General features: G+C 41.8%; 1 protein-coding gene across 4 annotated transcripts; it reads right to left on the bottom strand.

The window, feature by feature from the left end:
• Positions 1 to 663: 663 nt before the first annotated feature.
• otulinb (OTU deubiquitinase with linear linkage specificity b) lies at positions 664 to 12,122 on the bottom strand. Of its 4 annotated transcripts, none has more exons than XM_063219235.1 (9): positions 11,784 to 12,122; positions 10,970 to 11,155; positions 10,583 to 10,822; positions 10,369 to 10,466; positions 8,559 to 8,665; positions 7,704 to 7,847; positions 6,161 to 6,280; positions 5,281 to 5,547; positions 664 to 1,275 (listed from the first exon to the last, which is right to left on the bottom strand). In XM_063219235.1, exons 1-9 carry the CDS (start codon positions 11,960 to 11,962, stop codon positions 994 to 996), a joined length of 1,623 nt encoding a protein of 540 aa, XP_063075305.1. In that variant the 5' UTR covers positions 11,963 to 12,122; the 3' UTR covers positions 664 to 993. The 4 variants fall into 4 exon arrangements, with proteins under 4 accessions (XP_063075305.1, XP_063075306.1, XP_063075307.1 ...); XM_063219236.1 differs by having other exon boundaries at positions 8,559 to 8,662; positions 11,784 to 12,121; XM_063219237.1 differs by lacking the exon at positions 11,784 to 12,122 and adding an exon at positions 11,488 to 11,590.
• Between the last annotated feature and the right edge of the window lie 253 nt (positions 12,123 to 12,375).

The following is a 12,375-nucleotide window of genomic DNA, read 5'->3' as shown; positions in this document are numbered from 1 at the left end:
CAAAAGCAGTCTCATTTCAAGAATGTACTGCTGAACTGGCGAGGGTTGCGGCATTGGAAAAAATGTCTTACAGGAAGATGGTAAAGATGGATTTGTATGGGAAAAAATGTGGAATGTATGTCATTTTAAAGTGAATCTGAATGAAATGTGGTGTGACGCTAATTTTAAGTTTTTGTATTCTATTTTCCTTGTTTGTGTAATGCACATTGTGCAAATGACCCATGTAGTATAACTGGAACTTCATATACATGTCGTGGCATGTTGGGGGTTGGGGTGGGGGGTGGACAGACAAGGGATGTCCAGGTTTCTATGTAAATCTTTGAAAACAATAAAAAAAATTGTCAATCATTTAAAAAAAAACTTCAAAAGTAGTAGTACAATATTAACTCTGCCAAAGTTCAGCGAGAGCAAAGGGTTTATGGTGTGTAATGCTTCTGGTGATACACTTGGCCCAATTACACATAAAACGCGAGAAATTCTAGTGTGAGCTCCTGACAATCATACCCTTGCAGTCACACGTGTGTCATCATCTCTGACATTTCTGGAACCTCTCCCAGTGACAGGTCACTGTACTCTGGACCCATTGCATTCCATGATGAAGTTATGGAAGACGTAACAGAGTATTATGAGCCTGTCCAAAAACAGGGTCAAAACAGTTCTACATCTCGGCGGTAAAGACATTTTATTTCTGTAATTCATTCACTCAAACATCAGCAATTGGTCTATTAACAAAACTTAATCAATACAAAACTTTGACAGACATATTTTGGAATAACAGAAACATCAAAATTACAGCAGAAACTATATTTAATTTTAAAGCATTCACATTTGAATGCAAACAATACATTTAAACAATATAATTATAAATAAAATAAAAACATTAACACCTACCGTACACATTCCTAACCTAAAAAAAAAAAGGTCATTAGCATTGGATAACAGGATTCCAGACTTATGATTGTCAGAGATGGGCATATATGATGCAATAACAGGTCACTTCTTGGACTGTCCTGTCTTGTTGCTGGAGTGTCCATGCATAGCTGTAGTTCCTGAGGGCACACGCCAAGAGGGCCCTGAGGAGTTCGCTTTTGCTCTTGGTGTCTTGGGAACTGGGACGTTATAGTGTCTGTCATCCTCTGTCAGAAGGCAAAGGTGAGGCCAGTCCTGTTTGTGGTCATCCGGGTAGTATGTTATGAATTCCTCTGTGTCCATCTTGTACAGGCGGTGCACCTGGATGGTCTGCTGCAGGGAGTAGCCGAGGAGGAACATCTCCACCTGCAGTGCACACAAGGAACGACCGATGACACCTCAGAGCACCATATACTGTTTGTTTGTTATGATGGAACTGACAGCCATTTGGATAATTTTATAATGTCACATACATTTTTGGCTTCAATTAGGTTAAAACGTTATGGCCTATGCTGAAATATTCTCGGAAGTTAACATTTTTCAAGACATGGCTATTTGCTGTTTTAATTGGATATGTCGGTCATTCATTAACTTGTTACAGAAGGTAAAAAGCAATATATAGTCTTGGGTTGCACCATAGGCAAAGCAGGCAACACAGGCAAACAGCTGGCATTCAAACTGCTTACAGTAGCGGCTCCCAAAGTGGGGATTTCGACCTACCTCAGTGGAGTTGCGGAGAAAAAGGACTGTTTGCATAAAACTTTGAATATATGCTTTGATATGTAGTATTCTATTCTATAAATTGGATGACAATAGTATTCACTTCTATGGATCATATGTGTATGTATCTTTATTGTGAATTTCAAATGAAAATTTAGCAATGTTAAAGGACCAAATCAAACCAAAATATGTGATGTTTGGTATAAGCTGGGTGGGGGTTGTGAAAATATTCTTACTGTAGGTCCAAAAGTGCTCCCAGCATAAATTTGTTTCTGGAAGATGTCACCTTTTTGTACCTACACAAAAATCACTGCGCAAATACATAGGTTTTCACGTTTACAAACATTCGTGTTGTAAGGAGGGGCAAAATGCTAAGCAGCCAAACATGTGAGTTCATTTTTTGAGTGACAGCAGACTCCAACAATCAGTTTGAAGTTTGAAGAGTGCGCTGCCAGGGGTGTTTACAAATGTGAAACCCATGCATAGTGCACTGTGCCTGGGCCATAAAGATGGCCATAAAGATGGCTCAGACACAATGACCCCCAGTGGTTCAACGCTAGACCAGCCCAAGCAGGCAAAAACATTAAAAAAAAAAAAAAAATCTGCCACTACGGTTTGCTAATTAAGCTGTTGTTTGCATGGAAATGAGGCAATTAGACAATTAAACGATTTTGACGGTGACATCCAAAAGGATTCTTTATGAATGCGGGCCTTGTCAGATGTGCCTTGTCAGACGTATGCCATCTAGAAGTGCCTCCTAGTTTCCCACTTGATTTCTGAAGCTGTAAAAGAAGTCAACTGTTCCCTAGATTTTCCAGGACATGTGTGAGTTATCAGTAGATTATTGAGCCAGACCAAAACATGACCATTTTAGTCTGGAATAGCACAATTTAAATAGCTGAGGGCTGTGGGTGGGAATAAGCTGTTGTCCCTATAGTTCAAATTGCCTCTGCACTGACTTGGTTAATTCAAACAACTTCTCAAACCACAAAAAAACATTCAAACATACTGTAGCCATTCTGCCGTCTACACGTCCTGCCAAAGCCCACCCCACACATACAATAAATAGGGGGGCACTCACATTCTGTTTGGCATGTCCGGGCTGGTGTGGTGAAATTACAAGGACCATACCAACTGACCAGGCAAACATATTTTTGGCCACTAGGTGGTTTCATCTACTTTACTAAGTAAAGCCATTAGTATATCCATGTAGACATTCTACAGAAGGTGAGGGGAAGTAGTTGGTTCTCAAGCATTAGTATTAAAGAAAGAATACTAGTATTAATTTTAAGTGGAAAAATAAAAGCCCAACTGGGAAACTCCAGCTCCCATAGTCATTGTGACACAGCACTCCACAACACACAGTGCTCACTGCACACAATGAAATTGCATTTGTGCCTGACCCGTGCAAGAGGACAGCCCCTAATGGTGCCCTAAGGGAGCAGTGAGGCGGGACGGTACCATGCTCAGGGTACCTCAGTCATGGAGGAGGAGGATGGGGGAGAACACTGGTTAATTACTGCCCCAACCAACCTGGCGGGTCGGGAGTCGAACCGGCAACGTTTATATCCCTATTTATAGCCATCAGCTGTTTATAGCCACCAGCCATCCTGATATCATAAAATTCTGTGAAATCAACACGAACCCTTGGTACACGAAATCTTTAGCAGTTTCACATATTTTGCCAAATTTAATTCAGTGTTGAGGTCACAGAAGTATTTTCTGTGATGGATTCACAGAAGTATTTTCTGTGATGGACTCACAGAAGTACTTTCTCAGCAGACTCCTCCCCATAACTTTTGTCGCATTTTTCACATACAGCTTCATTTGGGAGGGTAGTAGCTTTCATATGGGTGACTTCTGAAACCAATTGATTGATTGAAAGTCAGAATATTAGCAGTTGTTCCAACATACACTCACCGGCCACTTTATTAGAAGACCTCTCTAGTGCAGGGTCGGATCCCCTTTTTCCTTCAGAACTGCCTTAACTGCCTGCAACAATACTTGGGTAGGCTGTGGCATCCAACGAAGATCAATTGGTACTAAGGGGCCAAAACTGTGGCAAGGAAATATACCTATGCCATCATAACACCAGCCTGAAACGTGGATGAAAGGCAGGGTGGATCCATGTTTTCATGTCAATGACGCACAATTCTGACAATTACAGCTGAGTGTAGCAAAAAAAATCAAGACTCATCAGAACAGGCAACATGTTTTTGATCTTCTAGTGTTGTTTATGGTGACCCTGTCCAAATTGTTGCCTCATTTTCCTGTTCACAGCTGACAGGAGTGGCACCCAACATGGTTTTTTCTGCTGCTGTAGCCCATCTACCTCAAGATTTGATGTGCTGTGCATTCAGAGATTCTCTTATGCATACCTCGGTTGTAAGAAGTGGTTATTTGACTCAATGTTGCATTTGTATCAGCTCGAACCAGTCTGGTCATTCTCCTGTGACCTCTGCCATCAATAAGTCATTTTTTACCACAGAACTGCCGCTCACTGTATATTTTTCCTTTTTTGGACCATTCTCTTTAAACCCTAGAGATGGTTGTGTATGAATATCCCAGTATGTCAGTAGTTTCTGAAATACTCTAACCAAGCCCTTCTGGCACCAGTCATGCCATGTTTAAAGTCATTTAAATAGCCTTTCTTCCCCATTCTGATGCTCGGTTTGAACTGCATCAGATCATCTTGACCATGTCTACATGCCTAAATGCATTGAGTTGTCGCCATGTGATTAGACATTTACGTCAAGGAAAAGTTGGAGAGGTGTGCCTAATAAAGAGGCCGGTGAGTGTATATAGGCAACAAAACTTATGGGAAGAACTGCAAGTTCCCGCAGCACTAGAAAACGGACAGTGAAAAAGCCTATCGTACATTTTCCAGTCACTCGATACCAAATTCTGTTACTAAACAAAAGAATGCTATTGCAATTTCAGTTGTGCCCTGACCACACACAACCCCTAACCCTAACCTGTTAGTAAAGAAATGTTTCTGAGAAATACCTTTTCCACTTGGTTGATAAGGTACCAATTTTGTGTACTTAATGAAAGAATGCTAGCAGTATACGCGGTGCCCCGACCAAAACAATCTCTAACCCTAACCTGTCAGTATGACATGTTTTTGAGAAAAAGCATCTTTGAAATGAGAAAAATCCTGAGACAACATAAGTTGGAGCTTAAGACTGTGGGAACATAGAGCTGTGGGAATATAAAGAAAGCACTTCCATAGGCCCATCACAGAAACTACTTCCAGCATTTTGGTAAAACTTCCACTGATGTTGTGTCACACGTATTCATTTAACAGAATCCGGTGAGATCATGTTGTTCCAGCATTGGAACACTTTACTATTTTTTTTGCTGACTTGACATAGGTTCCCCATGGCAACTACTCCGATATTATGCAAATGTATAAGCACAGACCTAAGCACCCCCATTGCCATTCTGCTGCCATGCTGTTGTTACTGTCTGTCACCACAATTGTTAAGACCCAAGTTTTAATATACTTTAGACTCTCAGTAATGTCATATCAGTGTTGTTATGATGTAGGGCAGTGTTTTCAGCAGAGTGAATAGGCCCATTGACAGGCCCATCTGTACTAAGAGGTGACCACATGAAGTAACACGCAGCACATACAGTCGCCACCCTCACCTGCTCTAGCCCTCCGCTGAAGCCCACGTGTCGCAGGTGATTGGTCAGGAGAGTCTTTGGACAACGGGAGGAGTCGCGTGCAAACAGCAGCCAGCAGAACTCCGGAACTGCGTCGCCGCGGTCGCTGGCTCCATGGAGCTCAACGGCCTTCCACAGCATGAGGAACTTGAGGGCCTCCAGCAGGCCGTACTCCTCCTCCCCACCCTGGAACACCGCCTTGCACAGCTTCTCCCTCTCCGGCCCGCGAGCCTCCACTGCCTCCTGCCACTGTATGTCGGTGAAGCAGAGAGGAGCAATCGGTTATGAAGCTGTTGTTGTTGTTCATTTATAACACTGATTTAAGTGTACTGTCATCCGAGTAAAATGTTTGTTAAAAAGGTACACTGTGCAGGAAATGGTCAAAAAAGGTACTGCAACTATGCTGCTCATTGAAACTGGGTTGCCTATTGCCAAATTTGATCTTTTCATGAAAGTTTACTGAGTAATAAACTAATATTTTCTAGTATGGCCCAAGTACAGTCATTTTTGCAGCTAAAAATGGCCATTTCTGGAAATTCAAAATGGCGAACCATGGAGAAGATCCGCCTTTTCATGTATGAAAAGTGCTATTTTGTCCAGTCATAATGAATACTTTGAATTTGATGGTACTGGTAAGTATTCGTGAAAAAGGTAACAATAGTGAATGGGTAGCATGAATTCTGGAAATAAACAACTAAAAATCTCACACAGTGTACCTTTAAAGACGGATAATTACATTATGTGTTGGTACGGGTCACACTCTGTATACTATTTAATCAATTTTCAATGTGGATCTACTATACAGTGAAGGAACAAAACAAATAGGAGTATTTCATTTCAAAAAGCAAGTTAAAGCAATGACCCGCTTCTTCAGCAGCTTCAGGTAGTGTCCCAGTTGTTCCACGGCTCCCTTGGAACTGCCCTGATTCTCAAAGGGAAACGTCCACTGATCTACAAGATCCAACGGAAGCTTCTTTGGCAACTGCACAGAAACAGAAGGAATAGCAACAGGCAGGGAAATAACTTTGAGATAAGAGAGTAATAGGTACTTCATAGATGAAATGCAATTGGACATGTTTCTGGCACACTGCAAGTCTCAGAAACATAACACTAAAACTGGTGCAAATGCCAGATCAAGCAAGCATAACCCAAGGTCACTCCCAGTTACATTTACGAATGATTGTTTAAATTACAATGCCATTGCAGAAAGAACATTAAAATATGAAATGAATACCACAGTAATACAAATAAAAGTGAAAAAATATATATCACTCAGAGGTCGCGTTAACCGACAAATGTCCGTCATTGACGGATTTTTTTGAAGGATGACGGAAAATTCTGAAGCCTGTCCGTCATTTTGACGGATCAATATTCAGGGTGATGATAAATAAATCACAAGTTTAAATAGGCCTACGCCTCTATCGAATAGAGCAAATATGCATTTCAATTAGGCATAGTTATCAGCGCAGATAATTTCATGCTACTATCGTTTGCCTTTCTCCCTCTCTCCTGCTTGTCATACCATGCGCCGCAGCTGGGCTGTGCGGCTGGCTGCAGCAGAGCGCGCGCCTCTGCGCTTGCTCAAAATAATGAATTAAAATAACTAAGACGTTGCCACCATACACGTGTGACTTCGACTTTAAGATTCAGAACTATTTGTAGACCTAGGCCTATTACATTTACCGACTATCTGATTTTCTGCCAATGACGAAGTTGTCCCTCTATCGCCCTTCATTAGCCTGGCCGCGCCAAAAACCCCTACAGCAAAGTTTTGTGAAATCTGGTCGTCTTCCTGTTGTAGGCTTCAGTGCCTTTATGGCTACTGTCTGGGCTACACCTTTCTGCTTCAAGACGGCTTTCCTTTCCATTGTGCATGTGAAGTCCAACGCGAATATTATTTAACACTGCGCTGTTGTATTACAATCGGTGCATTAATCAGAGCAAATCGAGTGACTGACAGCTGTTGGATAAAGCCCTGCACGCGTCTTTTAAAAAAGTGCTTGTTGTGACCATAGTGCTGAACACTGAATCAGACGCGCGCCATGAGAGATATCTGCAGTTTTTTAAACAGTGCAATGAGGGAGGCAGAGAGAGAAAGTGGACAGCAAAATTGACTCCATCCTCGAAGTCGGAGAATGAATGTCGAGTGAAAGGGGGTGTATTCACAGCGGTTTACTCTCAATTGGCCGCAATTGCGCATGTGTTGTTCTCGGTGCGGGGTCGCGACCCCCCACATTGAGAAACAAGGTGGCGAATTTTAAAAATAGGCGATGACGGATTTTTTTTCGACCCTGTCCGTCAAAATGACGGGCTGTGAAAAAGTCTAGCGCAACCATTGATATCACTGTACATAGAAGGCTTGTGTGCACCGAGTTAAACTTACAGGCATTACAAGAGACACATACCAGGCTCATATCATGGCCAGCGATCCATTTGGGGAGTTGAGTAGACTGGCTAAGGAGCTGGAAGAGAGTAGCCCTCAGGGCACAGTAGTTGTCTCCCCTCACTCTGCGTAGCTGGCTGAACTCATGGGATATCTTCTCATAACCCTTCGAGTTCAAAACAGAATAGCAGAGAGATGAAAGGTGTCACCATCAAATCATCAATAAAAAGTCACATTTTACAGCAGTATTAAAGGAGCACTCCTGCCAATTTCAATGTGCTGTTAGTTGTATTGCTCACGCTACCCTCGACTCGTCAGTACCCAGTGACACCGCAGTTTTTGGCTCAGCCCTTTCCGAGATATGAGCTATTCTAATGAGGGCAACTTTTGTATACATTTTTGAAAAAAATGAACATAGGCCTACACCAAATATTTTCCCAAAAGGTATCGCTGTTTGCTAGCTGTCTGCTGATGTTGCATTCCCTTTAGGATGTTTTTGGGAATGAATAAAAATGTTTTTTTTTTTTAATGTAAACAAAAGTTGCCCCCATTAGAATAGCTCAAATCTCGGAAAGGGCTGAGCCCTTGACAAGTCAAGGGTAGCGTGAGCAATACAACAGCACATTGAAATTGGCAGGAGTGCTCCTTTAAATGCAACTGGAACTGATACTACTATGGTGCCCAATATGCCCGGCCTAGACTCTTGAATTTACAGGATTTTACATGTGAGTAAGTGTACTTACTCAGAAGAATGGAAAATGAAACATCTTTACTCATTTGACTGTTAAAGCAAACGAATAAGTACTAACAAGCAGCATGTGAATTTTCTGTCTGAAAAGTCAGTCGCTTGCCTCATACTCCATCGATTGACACTAACCTTCCTGATAAGGACACTTTTGGCGGTGTTGCCCCTCCACTCTCTCTGACTATACGTCATGAGGTCCACAGGGTCTTCCACACTGTACTGGTCCTTTGAAGACACTACTGGGAAGAAGGAGAATTTCAGTGTTGTGACATGCAATCTTATCAAATTCTAGCCAATTATATATACACATTAGGGCAATGTAACTTATTTCCTTTTCTATCAGTAGATTACGTACAGTATATCACGAAAGTGAATACACCCCTCACAGTTTTGCAGATTTTTGAGTATATCTTTTCATAGGAAAGCATTACAGAAATGTAACTTTGACACAAGGATTAGTGACCTTTTAACAACATATTTAACCGCTTAAATTTCTTGTTCACTCAGAAAAAAACAAAATACAGCCATTAATGTTTGAACATGTACTCACAAAAGTGAGTACACCCCAGATTAAAATCTGGTAGAGAAGGGGCTATGTTGGCTCCAATTGTCTCGAAATGAAACGAAATGAAAAGGGATGACAAGGGAGGTCATCAGTGTGCGTTTCAACCTTTCTTTGCATTGAACTTTTAAATTTTGAGTCTGCATCTGGCTTAAATAGATTGGTGTGAGATTTGAATGCAATCCTATGGAGAATATCATGATCTGCTTCAGTAGTCACAGTGCATGTTGACATGCATGTTTCTTTTAGGTGTATTTCAGATTGCCAATATTGACAGCATTCATGCATCCCCAAACCATGTCAGTCCCACTACCATGCTTGGCTGTAGAGAGGATTCACTTTTTTGTAAAACTTGATTACCACTATACATGCTTGACACCATCTAAAGCAAATTTGCTTATCTTGGTCTCTTCAGATCACACAACATGGTTCCAGTGATCCATATCCTTGGTCTGTTCATCTCTCTTGAGACCAAGATAAACAAATTTGCTTTAGATGGTGTCAAGCATGTGTGGTGGTAAACAAGTGAGATTTACAAAAAAGGTGTATCCTCTCATAAGCCAAGCATGGTAGTGGGACTGACATGGTTTGGGGATGCATGAATGCTGTCAACATTGGCAATCTGAAATACACCTAAAAGAAACATACATGTCAACATGCACTGTGACTACTGAAGCAGATCATGATATTCTCCATAGGATTGCATTCAAATCTCACACCAATCTATTTAAGCCAGATGCAGACTCAAAATGTAAAAGTTCAATGCAAAGAAATGTTGAAACACACACTGATGACCTCCCTTGTCATCCCTTTTCATTTCGTTTCATTTCGAGACGATTCGAGCCAACATAGCCCCTTCTCTACCGGATTTTAATCTGGGGTGTACTCACTTTTGTGAGTACATGTTCAAACATTAATGGCTGTATTTTGCTTTTTTCTGAGTGAACAAGAAATTTAAGCGGTTAAATATGTTGTTAAAAGGTCACTAATCATTGTGTCAAAGTTACATTTCTGTAATGCTTTCCTATAAAAGATACACTCAAAATTCTGCAAAACTGTGAGGGGTGTATTCACTTTCGTGATATACTGTACAACATGAAGTACCATTGGCAGGACTGAGGTGACATTTAGAGAACGCTCATGAGAGAAGGTGAATGTGCATGTGCATTGATAAGCAATGTTTTGTCTGTTTTTGTCAGTTAGGGCTTATGCATGTAGAGCATGCAGCATGCAATAGTCTTATGATGTTATTATGTGTATGTCCCGTCTTCAACGAGTCTTGCTCCGGGATGTAAAATGAATTTCATCGCAAACTGACAATAAAGTACTATCGTATTGTATCGTAATCAGATAGTAAAGGCATGACCCTGTTGCACTCACACAGTGGTTGACTGCCAGGAAAGGTGTGTTCTTCTGATGAAGCTTTGGCAATTCGCTCTTGCTCGATTTCATCCTCTCCCCTGTAAAGATCATCCTCACTACAAAACAATGTTTTAAGAAGAAACCACATAATTAGTATGCTCTTACAGCCTTTTTTAAACAACACTCTGGTTTCACACAGTAGCATATCAATCAGTTCAGTTGTTGGAAATACCTCTTGTCCTCTTCTGGCACCCGGGGGCTGAGAGGAGGTTTGTGTTCTCCAGAGCCTATTTGTTCAGTGGCTTTGTCCTGAGTCGTGGAAGGTGTTTCTGTGGTAGGCCTTGTTCTTCTCTCCATGGTTCCCCCCAGCCTGGCCAGCCTCTCATTATTTTGTTCCACAGCCTTTTCTCTGCTCTCTACAGCATTTGCCGCTTTCAGCTGCGAACAGTTCACGTGAGGGTCATCTCCATGTCTTAAACAATTGTTGGGGGAAAAAAATAGAAACTTAACCGAGGGGGAAATAACTGTTTTCTCGTATCTATGCACAACGCTGCATTGTGTCGAAAGACCAACTGTAGGCTACGTGTCCATGAATTCTGAGAAGCAGTGTAACACATACCGACTAGCTTGTTTTTTAACCCTTTTAGGTTGATATTCGCCTTGACAGCCTGAAGGGGAAGTCGACTGTAGGCCTACTGTTGACTTCTGCAGACTGCGATCTGATTTGGCAGAACCCCGAAAACTATTTGGGCTCTTTCCTCCTGGGCGAGGCATAGTCCTCACATCCACTGGATAGGCATCATTCCTAAGGACGACATTTAGCCAGAGGCATGTAAACAATTGTCAGTTGCCAAATATGTATTGCAAAGCTATGAGCTGGCAGATTTAAAAGTAAGATGTTAACTTCCCCATGCATAGCTGCTAATGCTCCGGCATTACTGGGTTAACATTGAAAAACAACTCTCTACAGCTTGTTTAGGTTACATTAAAATTGTTAGCTACTGTTGTTGCAAGCTAGAGTGGCTGTCATTAACAAACACCACGAGTAGCATACACCTGTACATTTAGTTAGTTGAGGGTGGCTAGATCGAGCTAAGTCGATACAACTCTGCAAAAGAATGCAAAGATTGGCCTTACCGGACCGAGTGTTAATAACTTGGTTTTGCATGATCAGTCGTTTAAAGTAAAGAAGTGAGATAAAACGAAGAAAGCGTGACAGCTATGCCACTCAGCCTTTCACGATTTCAAATACTTCCTGGTTTGGGGAATTGTGGGTAATGGTGTTTTAGTAACCTGCACTAGAGGGCCCAACACTGGGAAAAGCCTACATAGTCTGTTAGATTAAGAGAAGGTAGTTGTGTTACTGAGCACAATGCCTACACACATTACTCAAAAACAGATGGATTAAAGTACAGCCACACTATTGTTATTACCCTTTGCATGTTGTTACAGAGTCATTCTGAAGCGTATTGCTCTCGCGCCTCTCCACGGTCTTGGCCTCAGGTTTGCCATCACTTTTGGCGTTGACACAATGGTTCTTGATTTTTACTTTTGGGAGACCATCTCCGTATTCAAGGTTATTTTGGGTCTGGGCCCGGCAGCAATTCCCCATGTCCACGGCGCACCACCTGTTCTTTAGGGCCTATCAGACAGACTCCACTCCTACCGCTGAGTCCATTCTCAGTCTGCCGGACGATTACACGACCCCCTTTCCCTCCGATTATTTCATGTTGATCTGAATTGTAGGCTATAGCATCTGGAACAAGACTCCTAAAATAGAAGATGACTGAAATAACTCTGTGTGATACCTGATCCTCCCCTGCCCATGTTGTTTGTGGAGCTTGGAGTACATGTTGGGTACCACTAGATGGCAGTCTCATCAACTCATCAAAATGACTTCATGTGACTGGAAAGGGCCTTTTGGACTTCATGACTCTTGTCATAAAGTCAGTAAAATGTTGATGATGAAGGACATTCCGAAACATGGACATTTCAAGTGTGTGTGTGAGAAATTATATTACATTA

This window comes from Engraulis encrasicolus, chromosome 16 (assembly GCF_034702125.1).
Source record: "Engraulis encrasicolus isolate BLACKSEA-1 chromosome 16, IST_EnEncr_1.0, whole genome shotgun sequence".
NCBI classification, from domain to species: domain Eukaryota; kingdom Metazoa; phylum Chordata; class Actinopteri; order Clupeiformes; family Engraulidae; genus Engraulis; species Engraulis encrasicolus.
Note: the sequence above shows the minus strand (reverse complement) of the source record. Positions and strands in the feature narration are given on the sequence as shown.

Coding starts and splice junctions, on each gene's coding strand:
- otulinb (XM_063219235.1), bottom strand. CDS start 11,962: ATGGGGAATTGCTGCCGGGCCCAGACCCAAAATAACCTTGAATACGGA. Junction 10,467..10,582: donor GTGCCAGAAGAGGACAAGAG/GTATTTCCAACA, acceptor ATTGTTTTGTAG/TGAGGATGATCTTTACAGGG. Junction 6,281..7,703: donor CTGGCCATGATATGAGCCTG/GTATGTGTCTCT, acceptor GTTTCTGTGCAG/TTGCCAAAGAAGCTTCCGTT.